At 38.4% G+C, this 27,899-nt stretch overlaps 1 protein-coding gene across 1 annotated transcript in view; it reads left to right on the top strand.

Moving 5' to 3' along the window:
• The window catches only part of PRMT8 (protein arginine methyltransferase 8), a 653,278-nt gene that overhangs the window by 128,269 nt on the left and 497,110 nt on the right, over positions 1 to 27,899 (top strand). Inside the window, 1 exon segment of the mRNA XM_044087574.1 lies at positions 3,264 to 3,303. Within this exon segment, the coding sequence (XP_043943509.1) occupies positions 3,264 to 3,303 (40 nt within the window).

The following is a 27,899-nucleotide window of genomic DNA, read 5'->3' as shown; positions in this document are numbered from 1 at the left end:
AGAGTGGAAGCTCCAGGAGATGACGGGTAAGTGCTTTGTCAGATGGTGTAATACCTCCAAAGTGGATATTGCAAGAACCTACGTATTTTAAGAGGGCCTTAATTACTTCACACATCAGTGCTGGAACAAGTCCAAGTGATCATTCAGTAAGTTTTTGACTTTTGCTGGTGAAATTTTGAGTTACGTTTACCTCTGCATTCTAAGCAAATGGAGATCCATAATTTACAATATACACTGCATACAGTGAGTCCTAATAGTGATTATTTGATTTAGGGCTAAAGATTTCAAGTAGATCTTGCAGCCTGAGTTTTCCCCCCTAGTATTATACCTGTAATGAAGGTACTGGTGACAGGACATTTTCTAAGCTGATACAGGGTATATTGAACAGTTTTCAGTTGGCCATAGTTTACAAAATCGTGTATTTACCAGCCACTGAAATTGTTTTAAGTGCTAAGTAATGATGCAAATTATAAGGTAGCTAGGTGTTAAATTTGGCTAGTTTGTTGTAATATATCTCTGCTTTGTTTTATAAGTAACCTTGTAAGGTGTGTTAACACCGGGAGCAGCATAAACTAGTCTTGGTAGTAAGAGAGATTGCCTGTAGCTGCTTTTGTGATGTTAGGTAGAGGCAGATTTTATATAGCACTCCAAGTGTTTGGTGATTGAATTTACATTATTGCTTTATAAGCAACTATCTATTCATCCAACCATAACCTCCTTTCCCATTTTTTTTTTTTTGCACATGGGGTTGGGGTGTCACATTAACAGTAACAATCAGCTAGTGCCAATTTTGACACTGCTAGGTGTTAGCATCATTTATAATTATTTGCAGTATTTTTTTATTTGTGTGCGGGGTGGATTTGTGGTGAGGAGCAGTAGTTTATGCTTTTATTCTTCTTTTGGGTGTTAATATTAGTTGTAATTCTGAAAGCCAAATCTCTTGTTTTTAGAAGGTAGTCCTAGTTTATATCTGTAGCACAGTAAGAGAATTAAGGAAGCATATCAAAACAGAGTCATCTTCATATTATACAATGGTTCATATGTCAACTATTTTGTGCATGACATTAGTAAAAATACGAACTAACAAAGGTCCAAGGATGCATCTGGAGGATACCTGCATTTGTTGAATTAAAGGTAGAGTACAGATCTTTCCACTTTATTGACTGAGATTTAAAGAAAGATAGACCTTCAGAAAGGTAAGAGAAGAGTTAGCAATTTGTAGTTGGGCCAGCCTTTTTAGCAGAAGTTCAATGGAGACTGTCTGATGTTTTTACAACATCTACGAATATAGTAGTGGTTATCACCTGAGAGTTCAGATGTGTATATATATTTGATTTAGAAAGGATGAAACAGATAAATGTGGGTTGTGACCAGCCAGACACTATGCTGAGTTGTAGAGAGGTGGTTGTTATGAATTTAATGGATGAGGACTGTTTATTAATGAGTTTCTCAGGTATTTGTGAGAGATGAGCTAGATTAGCTACAATTGCAAGGTTTGACATAATATTGTCTTGTTTTTTGTGATCAGGTATGATAAATGATTGCTTCAAATTTTGGGGAATGTACTGCTTCATTATCAATCTAGAGATGAAAATTATTATTCACTAAGATATGGAGTTGGCTGTGACTTTGAGGTATTCTGGAGAAAGTTAATCAGGCATGGTTGGGGTAGGTCTGAGGTTGTTTACATGTTCTTTATGTCTTGCAGCGATACGGCTTGTATCATAAAATGGCCTGGAGCTGTTTTAGAGTTGGTACTGGTTTGAGTAATATGTTGCTGTATTATGGATGTGGCACTTTGTTAAAGTGTGAGCTTATTTTGTAGGAAATAATATAGTTTGAGTAATTTGGAACTGGAATCTGCTATGTTTTGCTGCCTGATTTTTTTTTTTTTTATTAAGGGTATTCCAGAAGTTTTGGGGGTTCCTAGAGTCTGCTCTTTGGATTTTTTGAAAATATGACTTGTTTCAACGCCATGTTAAGTTCTTTAGATTGTTTCTGTGAGTTTCATAGGTCTGGAAAGCTGATGGTGGCTGTTGTAGCCTTCAGGTTTTCAAGGCTTTATCCATTTTTGTCATGAGTTGTTTAGCTTCAGTGGTTAGTCAAGGAACTGAAGAGTTTTTGATTTTTTTAAAGGCTGATGCTAGGGAATACAAGTTGCTTAAAATTTTCTCATTGAAGGGGCTAACTGTGTCATCTAATGGAAGGTATTTTAATGGATTTTAGTTACATAGATGTAAAACTGCTAAAGGTGGAATCAGAGAATAGTTTTATAGATCTAGTCCCGATGATTGTGTTGTGATGTATTTTGGCTTGTGCTGGTATCATGCATGTTCATTAGTGGAGATTAGAATCCAGTCCAGGACACTTCTTTAGGTAACTTTGTTAATTCTACTGGAGTCAGTAAGTAGTTGAGTTACACCCAAAAATATGGAGAACATGAATTATTTAGGAGTTCTTTGTTGAATAACTTGGTTTAATCAATGTTTACAATTCCTATAATGATTATATCATGCTTTATGGCTGTGTTTATCCAAGACAGGATATATTTTAAGGCGCCACTGCTGTTGGCGTCATTATTTCGAGGATACATATATAGATAGACATGATTTGGAGTGGTGGATGTTAGAATGTACTAATACTGATGGTTTTATTAAAATGTATTATTTCTAGTTATTTGGTATACAATATCAAACTACTGCCATCTCCTTTTGTGTAACAGTCTAGAATCAATAGATTTTAGCCTGTTGGAAGTATTTGTTTATCTTGTATGGCAGGTTTTAGCCAAGTTTGAATTGTGGCTAAGATGTCTGATTTGTACTATTCTACTCAGGCATATAGTTATTTTGTTTTATTATAGATACTTCCAACTTTTAAGTAAGATATTTTTAAATATTTAGGCAGTGCATTTTGCATTTTGCTTGAGTTATAGATAGTAGGTCTGTGAGTGAGGTATATGCCTCTACAAGTTAAGAGATTTAGGGATGCACCTTGCTTTAAGAATAGGATATATTAGTATAGTTTAAAGTTTAGTGGTAGTTTTTTAAGCACATTTTTGGTTTAACTACACGTGTATAGGTAACACCAAAACCAAAATACAAATTGCAACCAAGTAAAGCAAAGCAAAGACCGGCAAGCAGGAGACAAGGATGTGACGAAAGCGGACATTAAACTATAGTACGCTATTGGTATTAGATCCTTGTCTCCTGCTTGCCGGTCTTTGCTTTGCTACACGTGTATAGGTGTATGCACTTATTTTCAAGTGTTTCATCGGCAAATGTGTTAGGTCTTTTTAGGGGATTGCTTATGTGAGGTGTCTTATTTTTTGATTAATTGTAATGAGCACTATAGCATAAAGGGATGTGATAGTTATATAAGCTAGCCATATAAGTAAGATATATATTATAAGATGTTTGTAAAGCAAGTTTATGTCTAATGTGAGTCATGTCAGTGGTAAATGTTTCAGGGTATCTACATTGCTATTGGTTTGATATTTGTAATGTGAATGGGTATGGGCTAGTATTTTTGTTTTTTGATTGTGTTATGGAGAATGCAAAGCTAGGTAAGTACCTTAAGTGATTTGAGATAGATGCTAGTATAAGGCATGGCTGAACTAAGTGATGTTAGAAGGTCAGATGGAGCTAGGGTCTAGAAATGTATGAACTCCTCAGTTTACAAGGGAAGGGATGCAATGGCAGGGGTTTGAATTAGATCACCAGTCAGAGATCTATACAGTAGCCAATCAGTGGATGCATTACCGCTCTGTCTCTGTGAGTCATCATCATCACCCCACCCCTTTTTCCTTATTTACACGGGGTTGAGGTATCACATCAACATTAGTCAATGTGACTGAATCACCTACAGCCAAGGTTTACACCACCACGTGGCTCTAGCTGTAACAAAGAGCAATACCTAAATGATTATGGGAGGCCTGTTATGCAAGGGTTATATTCACATGTAACTATACATTGTCCTGAAAATAAATAGCTGAAATGGCTTTGCTACATTGTACAAGGGTTATATTCATATGTCACTATACATTATCCTGAAAAAAAAATAGCTGAAATGGCTTTGCTACATTGTTAGTGACAGGCTGCAGAGATGAGATTGGTGGGTACTTGTTAAACCATTTCTGCTGCCATCTGACACAGTATACCCCTGCATAGTAACATCTTAGTGTGAGTTACTGGCACAAAGTTCTACTCTCATATACAATTAGCACACTACTTATTGTTTTGAAAGCTGATACTAGGGAATCTTCATTCAACAATGGGAAAAAGGGGTTGAGGATTGATGGATGAATGAATGGATGGATGGATGAATGAATGGATGGATGGATGGATGGATGGATGGATGGATGGATAGATGGATGGATGGATGGATGGATGGAATCTTTGTTCACTGCAAGAGTGGTTCTTGCTGAAAGCGCTATTGCCACCAACCAATGTAGTCTGTTAGACAAATTTACTTGTCAAGACTGTACCTTGCTGGAGAAAGACAATGCTGATCTTTTACAGTCAAGCTGTGAAAGTGTCAGCCTTGAAAAAATATATAATTGGAGTGGGATTTGAAATGAGGCTGTTTAAGTGATGGAAAACAACAGATACTCACTCAAAATGAGGGTCTATGTGCAAGAGTCAAACGACAGGAGGTATTACAGATTTAAATTAACAATAACACCAGACACAAAGGGGGAAAAATATTGTTAATGGACTTATAAGGTGAGGAACAGCATTTCTAATAGGCATTAAAGAAGATCTAAGACATAGGATTACACACGAGGGGAAGAAAGCTGGGTGAGTGCAAGAAAAGAAGAGAAAGGAAAAATGCAACACACAATCACAGTGGTTACAGAAACAGACAGTTACAGACAGTCTCTATAAGACATGGTTCAGTGAAGGGAGAACAATTAAGTAGCATTAAAACAGTTGTGACTGAAAATGAGAATAACAACCAACGCACTAGGACTTAAAAAACAAATGTAAGCAAGCTGAGAATTGTACAGAAAATATCAGTCAGTGTACTAGCAAATATAATGATGAAGAGCTAACTACACTGAGTGTTATACATCAAATATTGTTGTCACATGTTCTCACATAATATTTACCGTGAAATACAATGGTTGGAGGTGAGATTCAATCTGCTGCATGAAAAAATAACTACTGGACCTTATGACTTGGGTTTTAGCAATCAGAGCATCAAACATATTCCAATTCAATGCAATGATCAAATGCAAGGTGCATACTAGAACCAAAGAGAACTAAATCCCTCATTTCTAGATAGCAACTGCAATTAATTAAACGAAACACATGCCAGAAGTATGGAAAAAGTATAACATGCAGTCAGCAGGTGCAGGAGAAACTAGTTGAAGTGAGGCTTACTGTTTGCTATGTTAAGTATACGTCACTTTACATGCACTATAGACAAAAAGCAGGGAAGCTAGTTGATGTGCCAGGATCATAATAGGAGGTCAAAGGAAATGGCTTAGGGTGCAAGACTGCTACCAGACATCTGGATAGTATCCATTCACTGTGCATATTGTGCACAAAGAGTCTTTGTGAAATACTTGCATTATAATGTGAGGAGACCTAGTACGTAGGGCATTATTTTAGTGTGTTTAAAGGTAAGAGTAAATTTGCTTGATAATAACTAGTTAAAATGGCTTTAATAATGTGTTTGGTACAGGCTGTGAAGATTAGATTGTGAGGTATAACTGAAGTATGCAGAGCAAGTCGGAAAAACTTTTAAACAGCTTTTGCTTCTGACTCATGTAACACACATACCTTCTATAGTAAGACCTTTGTATGTGTCAGTAGCATAAGGATCCAGGTTTACAGACAGTTAGCACATTACTTAGTTAGGGTTTTCAGAGGTGAGTCTAGGGAAGCTCAGTTTATTACAGGAGATGCAAGAAGGCTGTAATATTGATGGTCAATGTAGTCTTTTTATAAACTTTCTTGAGCAGCACTATAACTCATATTGAACTGGCATCTACTTCAAATAATAACAGGTTGCTTATGTCAATATATCATGTTATATGAAGACAATATTTTCTCTAACATTTATAGTGGCTTTAGTTATTTTTTTCTCTGCAATTTAACTTGTACATCTGTTTTTTTTTTTTTTTTTTTTTTGTGAGTGACCCTGTTATTGCACATAAAGACACTGGAACACGGACGTCACATAATACCTTTTATTGGACCAACATAAGTTTTGCAATTACTCGAGCTTTGGAGATGGCATGAGCCCTTTGTCAGGAGTTACAAAGTCACTGATGTTAGTCAATGCTTTAATATCCACTTGTGCTTAGAAAGCGAACTACATAATTTATTTTCAAATGTCTAAAAAGAAATCTAGAAAAATGATAGTGTGAAAAAGACACTATCAGAGACAGACATTGTGTGTGTGTGTGTGTGTGTGTGTGTGTGTGTGTGTGTGTGTGTGTGTGTGTGTGTGTGTGTGTGTGTGTGTGAATATGTGTGAGATAGAGAGAGAGAGAGAGAGAAACTGAAACTGTAGAATAGGGTCATGACATGCTACAATAATCAAAGTTTGGTATGTTAAACTAGAGATAGTGTTCATTTAGCAGAGGTTAGCACTCAAAGGGACTGATCTGACATGTAATTAGACAATTAATATCAAAAGAAGAAATGTATAGGGAGTTAAGTCCAGAAAAGGAAAACAAAATATTATAATTTCTAAGTTGTTAGTCTCTCTAAACAAGCAGTCTTTATAAGATATGTTTTGGTTAACCGGAAATATGAATTAGCAAATAATATCCTGGGGCTTACAGAGTTGAAAAGTACGGATGTTGTACGCAGTTAATATAGTACACATAATGTGGTTTAGCTGAGAGAGAGAGAAAGAAGGATATATTTATATATATATATATATATATATATATATATATATATATATATATATATATATATATATACACATATATATATATATATAGAGAGAGAGAGAAATGAAAATTAAACAATGGTGTTATGGCAGCCTAAGGTTCTGAAGAACAGAATTGGATACAATTTTGCTATACTGTTAAAGCTGTCTGAACATTAAGGCCTTACTCAAGTGTTAAGTTTATGGTTACTGCTGGTCTGACCAAAATGTTGCCTTATGTGTAAGTATTCTCCTGTCATGAGTAAAATACAGGTGCTAAAACATAGACCACAGTAATCTTAATGGTTGCTGTTAATATTCTGAAATTGTAAGCAGTCTGAATTCAGAGTAAATTCATCATAAATCATGCATTTCAAGGGGAAAAACATTTGTTGTTCTTCAGTACACCTTACTTGAGTTATATTAGTTGCTCTAAAGAAAAATGTAGGTACTATACTGTCTCATAAAGGCAATATGCACGTTCTATACTATCTCGTAAAGCCAATATACAGTTTCTATACTGTCTCATAAAGCCAATATGCAGGTTCTATACTATCTCGTAAAGCCAATATACAGGTTCTATACTGTCTCATAAAGCCAATATACAGTTTCTATACTGTCTCATAAAGCCAATATGCAGTTTCTATACTGTCTCATAAAGCCAATATGCAGGATCTATACTATCTCGTAAAGCCAATATGCAAGTTCATTCCACTGATTGTCAGACTGAACAATTGAATTCACTTCATTTCCATTGTTCTTCTCTCTGAAAGGTGAGTGGCAGTGTTCTTTATGGACCATAACTGTCAGTCTGATACAAAATGATCAGATTGGGAAATGTGTGCTGATACTGGTTTGACAGTAATTTTACTTATAACTGTGCATCTATGGACATTCATCCTAGTTCTGAGTAACTACCTTGTCTCTACTATATGACCTTTCCATGGACATTTTTTGCATTTAATTAGAAAATTCACATTTTTGGAAGTGCAAGTAAATGAATCCTGTTCGCGAAATTATTTTCTTTGTAGCTGTACAAATTATGAGACATGTTTTGTATCTTAGAGATGGTTGCAGGGATGTACTTCATGTTTCACTTCTGCAGTCATCACATTTGGGTTATCCCTGCCAGGGTAGCCATTGGCCAGCCTGAATACCAGTGGCTTAGCATTGCAGCGTTCGTTGCTGTCGCTTCTGGACTGATGTCAGGTCATCAGTAGTATAAAGTAAGGCAGCCGACACCATTACATCAGCCTTTCTTGCCATGGACCCCAAAGCAGAAGTAGTTCGCATGAGTGCCAGTTGGCCGCTACCTGAGTTTCATCTACTGAACTGAAGCTGAAGTCTAAAGCTAAGTACCCCATTGGGGATCCTTTTTTTCTTGCACTAACCGATGTCAGAAAAAGTTAACAATTATCTCGCTGGTGTTAAGCAAATACCACACCGAGACTTTCACTCTTACTGTGTCACTTGCTTAGGCCCAGACCACGACATTCCCCGCTGTCCCTTCTGTGCTTTGTTCAACACCAGAACTATCTGTTGTCAGGCCTATATTGTAGCTAGATATTTTCGCTTACAGTCCTCGAACTCCGATATGGCTTCGGTAAGCCATCTGACAGCAGATCTTCTGAAAAAATGTAAAGCTAAAGACAGAGACAGACCGCACAGGTCCAAACCTACTGATGATGCTCCCGTTAAGCTAGTCGTCAGTTCTCCGGTCCTCATTGAGGCACTTTCACAGCCCTTGATGCCCACTTCTGTGGGTTCGCAGGCCACTACCGAGACCCTTTTGAGGTCCGGTATGCCACAAAACTCATCTTCAACTAAGGATCCTGCGGTCGTCTCTACCTTGGATGGGTCCAGAGTTGCTGAGCAGGCACCGGCTTCTGAGGAAGTCCTTCGCACTGCCGATTCTCAACACAAACTGACGTCTTCTTTCGCGACTACTGTTCTTTCAAAAATGACCGAATTTCTTAGGCCCAGGGTATGAACCACACCCAAGAAACTGACAACCCAATCTCAGGCACCTGATTCCTTGCCTCAGTCTCAAATGCTTAAAATGGCAGAAGACCTTATCATGGTGATCAGGGGAAGCCAAGCTACCCCCTCCAAAAGGAAAAGAGATCTGTCCCCTGTAGTTTTGTCTGAACAGGAGTCCGATGACTCTGATGCATCTGAATATGAAGACATGCAACCCCTCTTTGCTTATGAGGATTCTGATGCAGAGGATTCCATTCCTTCAGCCTCTCTCCCAGAGGATTTTTCCTTTGGGGAAACCCTTTATACCTTAAGGGAGCATTACCAATGGGAGAGTCAGGACTACCCTCAGTCTAAAAAGAGAATTGAGGAATTCTTAGATCTTCCACAGCACAGACCCTTGGCCATCCCCCAGTCCTGGATGTTGTGGAGGATGTTTTCCTGGAATCCAGTTTGACTCCTGACACCCTCCTTCCTGCACCCAGAAAACCAGACAGGTACTACAGAGTCCCTGACTCACACACATTTCTTTTTAAAAATCCTACTGCTGACCCTGAGGTAATTTCTCAAGGGACTAAAGGAATTAAAGCAATCTCTGCTAAGAAACGCACCCCCTCAGATAGGGATTCCCGAGCACTAGATAGATGGCGTAAAAAAGTATACACCTCAGCTACTCTTGCTATCAGAGCACTAAATTGTCAGTTCTATATGCTAAAATTTCAGAGCAACATACCCTGGAACTCCTCAAACAAAAAATTACTTCTTTTCCTGCTTGTGCAGAATCTAAAGACATACAAGAGTTAATGCATTCTGCAAGTCAAGTAACTAAACACACCTTGCACTGTGGTTTTGATACCATAGAAGCTTCTTGCAGGGCAGCAGTCACCACCGGATCTGTCCTTAGAAGGCATGCATGGCTTAAGGAACAGCCCTTGTCAGACCAAGTTAAATCTAAATTGTTGGATGCCCCCTTGCACAAAGACAACTTATTTTGCACTAAGGCAGAAGAGGTCTTAAAAAAGATGGAAGAAAAAGCAAAATCTATGCAGACAGTTAAGGATTTCTTACAGGTCCAGCCACCCAGGTTCAGCAGGCATTGTCCCACCAAGCACTGGTCCTTTCCTGCTCCCACCAGGCCAGTTCACCCAGACCCTGGGGAACCAGCCCCCCCCCCCCAGACAGTAGCCACAGGGAATGCAGAGATCTAAGCAGTGGACTACCTCCACTTCAAAACCAGGGAGTTCTAAGCCACCCCCTTATGGTAAGAACTCACAATGACTCACCTCCCCCACACCCTCCCTCTGCCCACCTTCACTTACCCCTAGGAGGAAAACTCTCCTTTCATGCAAGCACCTGGGCCACCATTACCAATCACCGCTGGGTTCTCAACTCAGTATCCCAGGGAAACAAATTTTCTTTCCACACCCTTCCAACTTGAAAAGGGTTCACAGATCTACCTCCAAACCAGTGGGCAGAGGCACAAATGCAAGTCCTTTCCCTGCTCTCTATGAGGGCAGTAGAGCACATTCCTGCAAAACAGATAGGCCAAGGTTTCTACTCCAGACTTTTTCTGTTACCCAGAAAAGAGGGCACCTGATGCCCCATCCTTAATCTATCCATTCTAAACACCTTCCTGGTGATCCCAAAATTCAAAATGCTCACCCTCCAGCAGCTACTTCCCATGATCTCCAAGGATGCTTGTCTAGCCACCCTAGACCTAAAAGAGTCCTACCTCCTCATTTCTATCAGAGAATCATGCAGGACATATCTCCATTTCAGGGCAGGATCTCAGCACTTTCATTTCTCTGCACTTCCCTTTGGCTTATCTACTGCTCCCAGAGTCTTCCCAAAATGTCTGGCTCCTGCCATAGCCTTTTGCAGGCAAAGGAATATCCAAATTTACCCATACTTAGTCGACTGCCTAATTCAGGCAGACAGCCAGGAAAAGCTGCTCAAGCACCTGGCTTTTGTAGAGTCCCTACTAACCTCCCTAGGGTACACAATCAACGAAAAGAAATCCAAACAAGTACCCACCCAAAGGATTATATTCCTGGGAGCAAGCCTGGACACAGCATCCCAGATGGCATTCCTTACACCAGAAAAGCAAACTTTCCTGACAGTCTACTTCTCTCAACTAGCCACCAGACCCCAGCTATCTGCAAGAAAAATCCTGCAAGCTCTGGGGTTCATGGCATCTTGCATTCTACTCATTCCATATGTCAGATTGCATATCAGGAAACTTCAATGGTACCTAAAAAGCCTTTGGTGTCAACACTCTCAAGACCTGGAGACTCTTATACTTATAATACCTTGCCTCAGAAAAGATTTTCTTTGGTGGGCAACAGCATACTCCCACAACAAGAGACTACCTTTCTCACCACCCCCACCACCCAGACCCTCACCACAGATGCATCAGACTATGCCTGGGGTGCACACCTGGATGGCAGGTGCATATAGGGCCAATGGAGCCCACAGCAAATCTATCTGCAAATCAACCAAAAAGAGATGATAGCTGTCCAGCATGCCTTGATAGCTTTCAAGCCCCTTCTCTCCCCAAAGGCTCTCCTGATCAAAACAAACAACACCACTGTGATGTGGTATATCAATAAGCAGGAAGGGACTCACTCCTACCCTCTATACAGGCTGGCCATGACCCTTTGACACACAGCCTCTGCCATGAAACTCCACCTGTTAGCACAATTCCTACCACATTCTCTCAACTCTCTGGCAAACCACTTAAGCAGAAATCTTCTGGACCCACACAAGTGGCAGCTCAACAGAAAAACCTTCACCCGAATAACTCAGAAATAGGGTACCCCGAAGGTTGATCTCATTGCCTCCCACACCAACCATTAGCTCAGCAAGGTCTGCACCAGGGAGCATCACTACATGGCTTGGAAAGTGGATGCCCTGTCATTCCCCTGGGTCAATCTATTGGTCTGTGCCTTTTCTCTACTACCCCTCAACCCCAGGGTACTGCTCAAAATGAAGGAGGAAAAACCAAGGACAATTCTTATACCTCCAGTCTGGCCTTGCCTGCACAGGTACCCCTTGCTGCGCAGCCTGTCCCTACTGCCACCATGGCATCTTACTCAGATTCCAAACCTCCTGACCCAGAGGAAAGGGGAATTCATGCATCCCCCAATTGCAGACACTCAGTTTGACACCTTGGCTTATTCCCTAACCCCCGATCAATCTACCAACCTCAGTAAACAGGTTATAGGTGTTATACATGAGGCCAGATGCCCTAGCACTAGAAAGGTTCTGCACCTGTATTCAGGTTAAGGGAGCCAATAAGGCACAGCCCTCCCTCTCATCTTGGTTTACTTAGCTGACCTGCTACACAGTGGTCTCTCTTTTTTCTCTATTAAAATTCATGCCTCTGCTATCTCTGCTCATTTTCCCACCGAGCAGCCCCTTTTCTCACACCCTTTGATCAAACAGTTCCTAAGAGGGGCTAGCAACTTGAGGCCACCCAGAAGAGCACCAACCCTAGCTTGGGACCTTAACTTTGTATTGGAAAAGCTCACCCTGCCCCCTTCAAACCAGCTTCTTCAGTAGAGCTAAAATTTCTCTCCTGGACGATAGCTTTCCTTCTGGCCATCATTTCAGCCAGAAGGGTCTCCGAGCTGCAAGCACTCATGACTGTGGAACCCTTCATCATCTTCTATGCTGATAGTGTATCCCTCAGAACTAACCCATACTTCATGCCCAAGGTGGTGCCCAGTGTGGCTCTCAACCAAGCCATTCATTTGCCCACCTTTTTTCCTAACCCACGGAACAAGGGGGAAAGGATCCTGCACTCTCTAGATGTGCACAGACAGCTCAGGTTCTATCTAGACAGGGCCATATCCTTCAGAAAGTCTGATCAATTGCTGGTTAGCTTTGCTGCAGGGGCAGAGGGCAAAGCCATCTCCAAACAAATCATTTCCAAATGGATAGCACACTGCATTCATTTCTGCTACAAACAACATGGAAGGCCTCCCCCCAAGGGGGTCAGGACTCACTCCACCAGAGCAACCTCCACCTCTGCAGCTTTCCTCAGAGGAGTCCCCACCAGGGACATCCTGGAGGCTGCCACCTGGACAGCTGTTCACACCTTTACCAGACATTACCACCTACCTATCTTCTCCAAATCCAGGGCAGGGTTTGCCTCTGCAGTCTTGCATGGCATCCTAGCCAGCCCCTAGTTTCCTTGACTGCCTCCACCCATTTCCTTAGCTTTGGGAATCAACCCAAATGTGATGAATGCAACAGTGAAACATGAAGAACATAGTACAGTTGTGTACACTTAGAATGTAGATGTTCGAGTGTATTCACTGTTTGAGTCCTGGTTTCCCTCCCTCCATCCCCCTCTTCTTTCTTCTCTTTCCTTACAAGGGACATATTGGTATTTATTTTCAACTGATGGGGTTCTTCCACCAGAACCTGGCTCACTCTTGGGGGCTCCTGACAGGTAAGGGCAAGAAAAACTGATGTAATGGCATTGGCTGCCTTACTTTATACTACTGATGACCTGATGTCAGTCCTGAAGTGACAGCAACCGATTTAGAAATACTAAGCCTCTGGTATTCGGGCTGGCCAAGGGCTACCCTGACAGGGATAACCCAAATGTGATGACTGCAACAGTGAATACACTCGAACATCTACATTTATGGTAAGTGTACACAACTGTACTTTTTGTGCCATTCTGGCCTATGTTCTGCTCTAGACTGTGTGTGCTTCTAACAGAATACCCTTTAAATGTGGTAACTGTTTAAATAACAGCAGTGGGAGCACTTGAAAAATGTCTCTCAGTTTACCTTCTTCACTAAATATTGGTTGAGTTCCCTTATGATTTTGCATATTTTTTTTAAGTTCTGGATGATATTTTGTCATTAGTGGAACTCTGTCACAGGATGTCCTGTCTTTGGACTGATGCATCTGTTTTATGGTAGCTTTATGGTAGCTCTGTCAATTTCTCAACCTTCCTGGCACAGTGACCTTAAACAAACATGACAACTTTCATCTGTGCCATCTGTGTCGTTCTGCTCTCTAGATCAAGTGTGGTGATATCAAAGTGTTTGTAAATAACTGAATTTGTTGTGTGGCTGGGATGACTACTGATTCTGTGCAGATACAACTGTCTGTCAGTTGGTTTCCTCTAGACACATGTCTGTAACTAACAATGACTTCATTGTTTTGTATAATAATTTTAGCATTAAGGAGTCTTACACTTGAAGTTTAGTACTTCAAGGAGATTTTAATAGAGGGACCGATTCTGTTGAATCATGGTGGAATTATTCAGGGGAATTGATGCTATGTTTCATCAATAAAACAGTAGTAAGCAAGTAGCCAGTGTGCACAGTGCTGTAGAAATTCCTTTTCTAGATTTGCCATGAAGATGTTTACATACAGTAGGGCCATACTGGTGCCCATTGCAGTGTCTGTAGTCTGAACATAAAGTTTCCCTTTGAGGGTAAAATTGTTATGTGTCAGAATAAATTCTTTAAGGTGTCCCACTAGATCTGGAATTATGTGATGATCTATTTTCTCTAGTTAGTACTTTGAGAGGGAACGCAATTCCATCTTCATGTGAGATGTTTGTGTAGAGTGATGTCACATCCATTGTGCCACGACAACCTGACAAAATGTGAAGGAAATATATATATATATATATATATATATATATATGGATCTACCTGACTACATCGACACGTCAGAACACCGACAACGACTCAGAAGATCGACAAGGCAGAAGACCGACGGAGGAAAACACCGACGCTGAGAACACTGAGATGGGGAAAGGATGTGTAAGTATGCAGTAGTGACGGCCGTTAGGGTGTGAGTAAGGTAAGTGTGCGATGTTGAGGGTCTGTAGGGATAGGGGTGGGATAAGTGAGTTAGGGTTAGGGCGCGGGTTAGGTGAGTGTGCGATAGTGACGGACCTTAGGGTTAGGGTTTCGGTTAGGGTTGTAGATAGTTGCGTATGTAAGGGTTAGTGTTGGTTTGTAAGGATTTTGGTGTGCTTGTGTTGTGTGTGTGGGTTTTGGACAGGGGATTTGTTTTGTTTGTTGTTCTGATGTGTCGAGTGTATGAGGTGTCGTGTTTGTGAACTGTCGATTATGTGGTGTCGGTGAAGTCGGTGTCAGTTTTGTGAAGTGTCAGGTAGATCCATATATATATATGTTCCTCAAATCCCTTCTCTCAGGGTTTCTTAGTCTAATGCTATTAGTCTTCCTGGATTTCCTGGATTATTGATTTTTCTTAGTATGTAGAAAACTCCTTCCCTAGCCTGATTTGGAATGAGGTCAGTTAGTTTGCCCTAGATGGAATTTGGGAATGTTTTAGTAAGTTTTTTTAGTTCTTTTATGTACTGTTGAGTTGGATCCTTAGTCAGCTGTCTGTAGTAAGTGTGATCAGAAAGCTTGAGATTAGTTTCAGCAATATAGTCAATATGGTTCTGGATAACCACTGCAAACACTTTGTCTGCCTCTTATATTTGGATTTCAAGGACTTTATCTCATTCTTTCTGAGGTAGAAAGTTTGCAGTGGGTCTTCAATGATTCACACTTTGTCTAAAACAGTCAATATAGCTATCTAGCTTTGCACTGTGTCCACTTGGAGGAGTGAAAGTGGAATATTTTTTATACATGTTTCTAGATTAACATTGTCTGTATGCTCCTGTATTTGTGTATCATGAAGGAATTCCTTAAATCTCAGTCTGAGAATATATTCCTCAAGTTCTACACAAAACTGTACTCTATCAAGTGGTTTAGTAGGGCAAAATATACAACATATTGAAAGGACTGATAGTTCACTGGGGGCAGTGTGTGGTAGGAACGATTAACAACTGATGCCCAGGTGTTAAGGGTTTTTGTCCTGTAGTGTGGTTAGCCATCTCCTGATTGCTTAACAAAATGATACATTGAAGGTTGTTTAGTTTCATCTTCTTTTTTGACAAAGCAGTTCTTAATACTCTGTTATAATTCATTTTCATTTCTCACAGAAAGACAGGATCTGGCTCAGCAGTCATCCTTTCTAGTGAGGAAAGTGTGCTACAGTATTGTTTCTGTAAGATATTCTTCTTAGCATAAACTGCATGAATCATGTAATTCCTCAGTTTCTCAGAAGTCCTTCTGCAGAGCTGTTCTACATAGAAAGAGTTGTAGGTATTTCTCATGGGGTTCTTTATAAATAAGTCTTTAGAAATAGTGTTCCTTTTCTCGCACGGGGGAAAAAAGAATACGTCACTATTAAGATGTGCTTCCTTCTTTTTGATGTTATGCAACCAACAAAGCATATGGCAAATTATAGTATCAGCTATAATGTAACAAAATAATTAATAATTAAAGAAATACCTTGTCGGTCCATTAACAGGAAACAAAAAGACACTGGAGCACAGACATGCTGTAATATCTCTTATTGGACCAACATAGGTTTCGCAATTACTTGAGCTTTTGAGCTGGCATAAACCCTTTGCCGGGTGTTATTAATTTGCTAATGTTAAACACAGTGTTTTAATATGTACTTGTGCCTAGAAAGGGAAGTACATCATTTATTTCCAATTGGCTGAAAAAAGAAATCTTGAAAAAAATGCAAATGTGAAAAAAATGCAGCTTGGACTGCAGAGATGGAAAATGTGTGTGTGTGTGTGTGTGTGTGTGTGTGTGTGTGTATGTGTTTGCAAGAGACAGAGAAAGAAAGAGAGAGAGAGACATAAAGAGAGAGAGAGACTGAAACTGGAGAAAAGGGTCATAAATGCTACAAAAATCAAAGTTTTCATGTTACATTAGCATTAGTATTCATTTAGCAGACAAGATAACACTCTGAGAGACTGCTCTGACATTTAATTAGACCATAAGTCTCAAAATAAGAGATGTCTAGGGAGATTAGTTAAATATGGAGAATCCTGTTATTGTGCTGAAGTCCTTGTTGACCCTCAAGCTTTGATTTACCTAGCTATGTCTAAAAGGTACCTGGCATTCCTTGTATGTAATTGAAGCATCTTGTTATGTGTCTCTCCCATACTTCTCTGAAAATATAAATCCAGCAAAGCTAAGAACATTATTTTTTTATCTAAGTCACTTTTTTCTTTATTTAATGCCAATTTAGTTATTTAGATGCCTGTCACCTTTTAGAGTATTTCTTCACAATCCTTTTTATTATGTCTGTACTCAAAAGTTTTATCAGCAAAATTATTTGTATTTTTGTACTGCTTGTTCTGTTTGCAGCTCTCTTAACTATACAAATAATTTCACCTGGACATTATGTTTTGATGGGGTTACTGGGAAAACTTGTGATATGGGATCATATACACTATTTTTCATTTTCTCAGTAATAATCATTTATTGTAGCACACTTACCTGTGGAGCAGAATGCTGTGGGCTCTATTTCCACACCAGGTAGATCAATAACTAACACTGCAGTGCAGTATAAAGGGGGTACTGCACTCCTGAGTGCGCCGTCCTTTGGATGAGATGTTAATTCTAGGCCCCTTCTGCTGGAGTTGGTGGTAGCTCAGGTGGATGTAAAAAATCTCACTGCGCCTATAAAAAAGAGTAGGGGGTTCTTTATTAAACATTATATCATATTTACATTATTTACAATATTTACATATTATATATTATTTATAATGATATACATTTTTCTATACCTTTTTACATTGCTATCTATCTACAATTCAGTACTTTCTAATCTTATCTTTATAATTTTCATTTATTACCCCCACAGTCTTGTTTCATAACAAAAATGTATCTTCTTCAGTATTTCTGACAATAGCCATGTTCCACTGAATTTGATCTCATTCTGTCTTTAATTCCATATTGTCAATAAAATATAAAATAATATTTTGCCAGTTTTCTTCACTTCCTTTTGTCCTTTATTGTCACAATATCCATATTCTAATTTATTCATATTAAAATCTTTTATACTTGTTAATATATACCAGTACCATATTTTTACATAGTTTCATCCACAAATATTTTATTCTTTTACCATTATAAAACATGTTCTGTTGTTTCAATTTCACCACAATAATTACATACTCTTTCTTGTATTTTTTTACATGGCATATTAGCTGTCACTGGCAACTTTCTTATTGTTAATCTCCACAAGAGATCTTTGCATTCATAAAACTTTTTATACCATGAAAATCTTGCTTTTATAGCACTTTTTTTTTCATTTTCTAGATGTCTCCATGGATAAATGCAATAATATTTATTCATTATATTTAAATACCACTCTTTCCTATTTTTTTGTATTCCTTTTATTTATTTTCCATAACAAAATTTTGTCTTAATATTCTTTCATTTCTCCATTTAAACAGCCTTTCCATATTTCCCTATACCTACTCTTTCCCATATTTATTTGTATTTTTTAATGATTACATACATTAAAGCTCTGTTCTCTTTTTTTCAGAACTGTCAGTACCTTATATAAATTCAGAGACACTGCATTAATTAAGCCAAACCCTCCTTTTTCTTCTTTAACATACAACACACCCCTGTTCTGACCAGCTTTTACCTTGATCTCCATATAAATGAATATACAATTGACATTAATTCTTTTTCATACTTTGATGGTATCATATATACACTTGCTAAATATGCAAGTGATAAAATATACTTTTTAGTACGTCAGCTTATATGTCCCACAAAACATACATATATATTCCTTATTTTTTGTATAATCTTCTCCCATTGTTGCATTCTATATGTACATATCCCAAATTTTGCCCCCAAATCTATTACCTCTCCATTTAAATGAATACCTTCTAGTTTATCTGTGATTCCAAACCCTTTAATTTTATCCTTATTTATGCACAAATGAATAACCTTTAACTATTGATTTAATTGTTTATTCCATCCTTCCATCCACTTTTTATTGTTAGTCATTAAAACGATATAATCTGCATAAGTAAGTATCACAGATAGTTGAATTCATTCTCTTGACTTATATCCTGCTACTTTTAATACCCTATTCATCTTACTAACCACTGAATTCATAATCAACACAAATAAAATACTATTTGCTGGACATCCTTGCCTTATACCACGTCTTATATTTATTTTTATGCATAACCATTCATTTAATACTATTTTCACTTTTGTTATTTTCATATAATGAAACAAATATTTTTATTATTTTATCACTTATATTATAGTCTTTCAATATATCCCATAAAATGTCATGCTGTATCTTATCAAATGCTTTACTCAAATCACCTACCATAATTTCAATTTCAGCCTTTCTGTTTATTATATCGTCTACTATTTCTCTCAATATCGTCAACAATTCTTGACTTCCTTTTCCCTTTTTACCAAAAAACTTATATTCTAGTAGTTTATCCATCTTATTCTCTAATCTTTTCCCTATTATTTTCATAAAAATCTTGTAATCTGTGTTATTCAATACTACTGGACTTCAATTTTCATGTCTTCTTTTTCTCCTTTCTTCCATATAAATTTCATTACACCCATGTATGTTTCTTTTTTTGTTATTCCTTTTTCTAGCCATTCATTTAATACTTCCACAAAATATTTATTTTGCTGCTCTTCCATATTATAGACACATAATATTCAGTGCTATCCAATCATGTAGCTTTTTCTGCATTTTTACTTGTCTTAAAATATCACTCAATTCTTTCACACTTATTTTTTCTTCTAGGCCTTCATTATCTTATTTATTTAATTGCTTAAGTTTCCTTTTTTGTTTTTCTTCTATTTCATTCCTTCCAAAAGTTGTTATATGTTTTCTTATTACCACCATTGTCTTCTGCTGTGTTATCACTCTTGCCCTTTCTCATCCTTTAGTTCTCCTATTATTCCTTTGTTTTCCTTTATTACCTTATTTAAATAACCTACTTTTTTCCTTGCAGGAAATATCTTTGTTAAATATAATTTTCTTAATTTTTTATTGATCTCATATATCTGCCTCTCTTTTTCAAAAAAATCTATCTTATTTCTAAATACTTCTTTAAACACTTCCTGGCTCAGTTTTTTTGTATTTATTTCTTTTTTGATCTTTTTATATCTTCCCATTCTAAGAAACATTTTTTATATTTTCCTTTAGAACTTATCCATCAACTCATTTAATCTTTATATAAAAAATCATATTTATATGATCTCTCCATATATGATTAATCTCTCTTCTGTCTTTCATATTTAAGTCTTTTTTGTTTAGTCTTTTAATACCGTCACCTACCCTTATATATCCTTTCTTTTATTGAACCTCTATCCAGATTGCTAAGTGGTCCAAAAAAATGTCATTTTTATTCCTTCTTGTACAACTTTCAAGCTTTTTGGATAATATAAAATAATCTGTCTCTATTCTTATATTGTTCATTGCCCCATACATACATATATATATGGATCAGTGTCATTTCGCCAAAAATCCATTTCACAGAAAATCAAGGCTGTACCTGTCTGCCTGTTTAATAAAATCCTGTGGTGAATTTACCTTTGGTGATACAACTGCTGGACTTTGTGGTGTTTTTGGAAGTTATTTTATTGAATCTGCCCTGGTGGGTGCAACGTCTTTCTTCTAACAGTAATAACTGTTGAATTTATCTACATTCTGCTTTCAGTTTTAAAATACATGCAATGGATGCCATCTCATTCAACCCAGGCCAACCTATTGCTCTCAAACGTAAAATCCAGTACGACTCCATTTGCTCAAGAAAAAGTTGCCATCATCCACCCCTAGGCTTAGGTTTAACTTGTTCAATTGCCACAAACTTCAACTGATGCTCAGGGAAATCCAATAAATGCCAAAATAGGGCATTGTCTGAGACGAAAACACTAAGAATAAATTTTGGAGAATGAGTCCTTGCTGCTGTGTGACTTTTTCTGTTATCACAGTTCAGTTAGTTGAATTAGTTCAGTTAGTTTAAAGCTGATCACCTTGCCTTGTGGAAGTAAGCATCTCAGCATCTAATCTTGCCTTGCTGTATTAATTAAGTTAGCTAGGGAACAGTTATTCTTTACACAGTCAGGAAATACAGTGAGATTAGTAGAGTATTGTTTTTCTGCATCTGTTTAAATCTGTCCATCTGTGTTATTTTTATTTCACCTGTGATGGAAACTCTGGTGTTTTTTGTACTTAGATATGTAGTATTCTCATGTTTCCTACTTTATTATTTATTAAATATTTTTATATATTTTATTGTGGCTGGACTTTCAGAGCATACTTTTAAAATATAGACAGTACTTTTGCTTATATTAGTGATATTTTGGCCACTCCAAAAAGCCTGGCTACTCAGTATAATTGGATACCCTTGTAAGAGCGTGAGAGTGGTTGACTGGTGGCAGCGAAGTTACCTTATAGTCTGGGCAGAAGGGGTATATTTAGTTAATCTGTACTAGCCTCTCTCAGGAGTGTGTGTGTGTGTGTGTGTGTGTGTGTGTGTGTGTGTGTGTGTGTGTGTGTGTGTGTCTGTGTGTAAAAATCAAATACCGATATGTGGGTGTGTCAGCTACTTGGAACTAGGGCACAGTGCTCCAAATTGAGCCTTGTTTGGGATCTGATGAGAGATATAGTCTAGTCTCAGGTCTGAAGCATATTCCCTGTGTGCTCTGGGGGGAATTGTGCTTGATGCAGAGAGCTGCATCTTAAAATACTGTGTAAATCTATTCTTGTTTTAGTGATCATCTCTTACTGGTGTCAGTGGTGGGGATTGAGGCTCCTTGATTACTGACCTGTGGAAAAAAGCCATCACACTAGACACCAGTGAAACATTATATAGTGCATTTTAAAGGTACTTAATTAAAAAAAAATGGTGCAGGGTATCACCAGACACCATGGGTACTTGTATCATGCTTTAATCATGCTAAAAAAGATTCCAACCCTGTACCATCCCACTGAGGATATTAGTCCTCTGCTCCACCAGTAGACACCAAGAATGTATTGTAAAAAATATGCACCCTTAAAAAAATGTAGACTTCAAAAAGGGGTAGGAAAAAGGCTTTAAACACTGCAGTCTTGCTATATGAAATCTCAACATTAACCTGCAGTGCTAGCTGATGAGATGGTGTAGTATGATTTTCTAACACATAATGAGGATCTTCTGCAGTATTCCATGTCTACAACACTTCATAAGACACAAGTGAGGGAAACAGGGAGTATTAATCATACCCCTCAACCTCATAGTACAAGAACTCAAGACAAAACCTGTCTTAATGTTGGGACAACATCAGAGATGGATTTTAATTATTCCTCCTACAAACTTAGAAAGTTATTAGTATAACAGCTTTGACACTACAATGGATTTATTGAAGGATATGAAGTGTGAAACTCTAACGTCTGACTTTAATGGCTGACTGTAATCATCCATGACCTGCTAGGGCAGGAAAAAGGAGTTATTGGGGATGTTCAGGCAACACAGTGACAGTGATGGGGTATGTGGTATGAGAGTATGTGTCTGTGTATGCGCTCGCAGGCATGTGTGTGTGTGTGTGTGTGTGTGTGTGTGTGTGTTTGTGTGTGTGTGTGTGTGTGTGTGTGTGTGTGTGTGTGTGTGTGTGTATTTGAATGTGTGTATTGTGTATGGGAAAGTGAATGAAAGTGGGCAGCTGTGCTAACATAGTGCATCAGCCGCAACTGTTAACTACCCCCGGAAAGTTCTGACCTACACTTGCAGTAGCAAATTCGCTGATAATGAGGTCTTTCCTCATTGTAGAGAAACAAAGGATGACTCCAAACAACCATGGCTAAGAATCCAGCAGCTCTGTGGAGGCTTGTATTTTTTTAAGCTAGCTTACTGGTTGAATTATTTTTTCTGTATTAAATGACATCATTGCTAATTAAGTCTTCTCTGGTGTTTAATTGGTTGTACTGATTATTTAAACGTTTAGTTTTAATATGTTTATGTGGTCTGAAGAAGGAAACTTGTTCCAAAAGCACTAACCTTGTTTTTAAATGGAGTTTTTATTAAACTGCTGGATCCTTAGCTGTGGTTATATGGAGTCATCCTTTGTTTTTCTACAAGTTTGGTCTGTGTGGTTCCAACTTTTTCTTGTGTACCATTTCATTGTGCTGCAGTCTTTCCTCATTGTGTCTAACATGCCTCTGAATACACTAATACTGCATCATGTAAACAAAGCTTTTTTACCATAGCCTTTATCATAACCAGTGCTTTTTTTTTCTGAATCCCTAGGTATATTTTCCAATGACCAGCTGTCTGACAAGTTTTTCTATTCCAGCCTTGCATTTTATTTATTTTTTTTTTTTGCTCTGTTTTCCTCCTTTAATGTTTAATCATATAGAATGTTTTTTGCATTAATTTCCTTTGTTTTATTCGTTAGCATTGCCAAAATTCAAATTCATTATATAGATTCTCTTATTCTGTTTCTTAGACCTCTTGTTCTTGAAATCTTCATTCATTGTATTATGGTCTGTTGCTTGCATTTTAGTCTTGCAGACACTTGCAAAATGGTTGTCCTTTTTGCATCTTGCATGCACCCTACAGAAGCTTAAAATTGACCCATCTGTGGATACTGATCTATTCAGCATTTGCATTATATTTTGCAACTTTTTTTCTGCATCTGTTGCTTTCACGTTTTGCTTTTTTGTTTTAGCTTCCTTAATTTTGCTCTTTCTTACTTCACTATACTTCTTGCTTTAGTATCCGCATTGTTAATTGTGTTTCTTTTATATTGTTCTGTTTTCTTTACATAGAGTTCAGGTATCTCAGAAAAAACTGCCATGTATAACAGTTTATTTGAAATAATCTGTGGTTATTCTAGTGTTTTATACAGTAGGCTCAGAGGTAAGTACTAGGCTAACTACCTGTGTGGGCCATTTTATGCCTTGCCAGTTTCCCTTTTTGTGTTCAAAATAACCTATCCCATTTGGTTATAGATTGGCCTTACCCATCCCATGGTCAATAACTATATATTACCCTTAAAGAGAATAACTGGGATCAACCATAGATTATTTAAGGGGACCGATGCATGGGTTTAAGCATTTAGGAGCTGCATCTGTCCAGAGTTTAACAGACAGCAGTCCTGGAGTACATCTTCTGTTTCCCATCCATAGATCTAAGTTGCACTTGAAAATGGGCAAATATGAACTTTTTTTGTGGATTGAGAGTCTGTTCTGTAGTAGCAGTATCTTCTGCAAAATATACCTGTTCCTCCAAATCATTCTGCTGATGTTGCAGAAGAGGTATAGATCCCAGAGTAAGTAATTCTGATGCCATCTGTCTTACTGTTGTGCAGTAAATCCATCATTAGTGGGTTGGAAGATGCCTTCTATGCTAGACACAGACCACCTGTTAGCAGTCTAAATGATACCAAATACAATGACAGGGCTTTGAGTCAATCCATGTAGGACATACTGTTTAGGTCTTGTATCCTTTTAGTAAGGTATCTCTGTGAGTGTCCTAGTTGTTGCATGTGTCTGGACAGATACATGACAAAAGGGCATTAAATTCAATGACTGGTCTTATGAAAAGTACTGAAAGTACTTCCAACATACCAAATCAAAACCAAGAAAATCTAAAGGTATAACTGCTCAATGCTAGGAGTCTAAACAAAATGCTAGAAGTCTAAACAAAAAAGTCCATTCCCTAGAAGCTCTCTTCACCCTAGAGAATGCTGACATCTATGCAGTCACTGAGACATGGTTTATAGCCACAGAGAGCACACCGATAGTACAAGGTTATAATGCCTTCCACACATTTAGACCAGCTACTTCACAGGCAGGGACTAAAGGTAGAGATGTCTCATTTACATCAAAAATAAATATATTTCAAGGCTGGTCAAATATGGCAATGCACTTGGGCTGCTCCATGTTCAAATCACCATAGGCAAAATCCAGTACCACGTCCTTGCAAGCAATAGGTCCCCCTCTATGACCCAGGAAACCCATGCCATGTATTTAAACGTTTTAGAAACACTAACCATCCAACCCAGTACCATATTCATGTGTGAATTTAATTACTCCACTATGAACTGGAAATATATGAGACCAAACATACATGCACAGAGATTCCTGGATTTTGTAAACACAGACTCCCTGGACAAGATTGTCAATACACCAACCAGAGGTCCAACCATACTGGATCTGATCCTCACTAATATGGGAGAGTGCTGCACACACCCTACTGTAATGTCTTCCCTGGTAAGGTCAGACTACAAAATGGTCTCCTTTGAAGTAAAAATAAAACATGGACCCCCAGCTAAACCTGGAATATTCAGGAATTAATATAAGGCTAACCTACTGCTATTAAGTGATAACCTGGCAAAATATCAAGCCCCCATAAACCCTGATAACACTGCTGCCTATGCAGAACTATTTATAGAAACCCTGTACAAGAATGTTAATATCTGCATAGAGGCAGCTGTACCTACGAGAAAGAAGTACAGGACTAACTCAAAAAACAAGCTACCCTGGTGGAATCACAAAATCAATAGGCTGTAAAACAGAAGGAAGAAAATCATGGCAAAAATTAGGAGGGGCAGCACCCAGCTGGATAAAAGCACCCTCATCAAACTAAACAAACTTTTCAGAGGGCAAATAAAGTCTACCAAAGCCAAATTTGAGGTAAGTTTGGCTTCCCAGGCCAGGGACAACCACAAAGCATTTTTTAGCTATGTCTGCAGCCTCAAATAATCGTACTTTGATTTAGGAACGGGGTCCATTTCCATCATGGTATTACAAACCCAAAAGACTTGGAGAAATTAAAAAAGAAAGAAGCCAGAAGATATAACAAACCTTCTAGCTGATAAATTCAACTCCAGCTTTATCCCTCTCTCCCCCTCAGCCTTCCTTCAGGAAATGCCATCAAATATAACTCCCCCCACTATCAATAGGGAACAGGTCCTTAATTCTCTGTCTAGAACCAAGAACACTGCAACAATAGGCCCAGACAATATCACAGGATGCCTTCTAAATAGCATGAAATATGACCTATCAGGGCCTCTGGAATTGCTATTTAACTGTACCCTCCAAACAGGCTTTGTGCCTTATGAATGAACAACAGCATCAGTCATCCATCTGCACAAAGGTGGGCCATCTACAGACCCTGAAAACTACAGACTCGTAAGTCTCACTAGTTTTGTATGTAAAATGGAAAGAATTATCATGGAAATGATCAGCAGAGATATAGTAAACCTCCAGACACTGGGCCCAACCCAGTTTGGTTTTGTCAAGGGCAGATCAATACCTACTCACGTGGACTTCTTTGAGAAGATAGCCAAAGCAATGGATAAAGAAAAAATGGTTAACACTGACTACCTTGACCTGGTCAGAAGTTAAGGCTAATGTCAGTGGTCTTTGGCTGACTAAATCTGCAGATGATTGCAAATTAAGCGCTGTCTTTGAATCCCACACTGATACAAATGTTCTCCAAGAGGGTCTGACACAGACAAACAACTGGTACCAGAGTCATGAACTAAAACTAAATGCCAAGAAATGCATACTAGTATCCTTTGAGAAGTTATCCATCCCTGGTAACTATAACACTGACAACACACCCCTTAGAGTTGACCTAGTAGTCAGGGACTTAGGGACACACATAGATAGCAATCTAGCCTTTGGCCATCATATGTCTATAGAAGTGAAGAAATCATTCTATGTTGAGCAACTTATAAACAAAGGTATGGCATCTAAGTCCAAGGAAGTCATTATTCCACTGTGTACTGCATTCATCAGACCTGTCATTGAGTACAATGCTCCCTTTGGCAGGTATCTCACCAGGCATAAACAACAACTGGAATGTTCACAGATGTTCCTCTCTAAAAGAATACAGGGCACAAGTAATATGTCCTTTGCAGACCACCTCAAGGCACCATCCCTGTATTCCTTCTCCTGCAGGCTTTTGAGGGGAGATATATGCCTGGCATACAGGGCATTGTCAAACCACACTCTGATGGACCTCCTACATATCCACAAAACAAACAACACCAAAATGACCTGTTCTAAAGACTTAAACCTTACCTGTAATATAAATAGGACTTGGAATAGCGACAGGTATGTATCCCAGAGACTACCCAGTCTATGGAATAGGCTCCCTATCCATGTGAACCAGAGTTCCTCCCTAACCCAATTCAAGTGCAACTTGAATAACTGGATGGGGAAAAGGAAATTCATCCCTGGTTTGGCACCTGTGTCTCTAATGGACCCAGTTAACCTGTAAATGGTTCATCTCCCAGGCCCATGCTTACACTTATCAAGGGTATTAGAACTTGTCAGATATTTGGAATGCATGGCTAGGCTTAAAAATGCTCTTGTGGTCATTAGCCTAGTAAATGCCTATGAACCTATGAGAGTGAATTAAAGGGACTAGACTCAGTCCCTTTGTTATAAGCTGTACAATATAGAATGAGTTTCTTACAAAAATAGACACATGTTGGTCAAAAGTAGGTCACTGTCCACATAATTTCCCAGTCCCTAAGTGTGTTGCTAATATGCTTCTTTTCTGTATGCAGAAATCTGAAGAGCACAGTAGCACACTGGTATAATCTTATCCTCACAGTTTCATGCTTTGGTGTTTAATTCTGACCCTGATCCACTATTTGTGTGGAGTTTGTATGTTCTCTCTGTACTTTTTTTTTTTGGACCAGTTGTTTCCTCCCAAAATATGCTGCTTGATTGGCTACTCTATCTTATCTATCTAAATATTCGCCCTTGCCTCATGGCCTAAATCATGGATGAAAATAATCATCCATCCATCCATCCACAACCCTTTTTCCCCACATTTTTTTTTTTTTGCACATGGGGTCAGGATGTCACTACAACAGTGGCAATCATGTAGAACGAAAGTTCACACCACCAGGTGGCTAGTCCTACAACAGCTGTTCTTTCATACCACACACTTGCAAGTACACTCGCACCTATGGACAATCCAACTACTGCATGTCTTTAGAATGTGGGAGGAAACTGGATCACCCAGAGGAAACCCATGCATACACTTATCCATTAACATATAATAAATATATAAGTAAATACATACTTAGCATCTACATTTAATGCCTTTCTAAGCATGTATAAACTCAGTGTGTTTCTTAGGGTCTATATTATATCATCAAATACTTAAAAAAGCGAACGATGAATAA

The sequence above is a fragment of the Protopterus annectens genome, chromosome 11.part0 (genome assembly GCF_019279795.1).
Source record: "Protopterus annectens isolate FY-2018-M chromosome 11.part0, PAN1.0, whole genome shotgun sequence".
In the NCBI taxonomy this organism is placed as follows: Eukaryota; Metazoa; Chordata; order Ceratodontiformes; family Protopteridae; genus Protopterus; species Protopterus annectens.
Note: the sequence above shows the minus strand (reverse complement) of the source record. Positions and strands in the feature narration are given on the sequence as shown.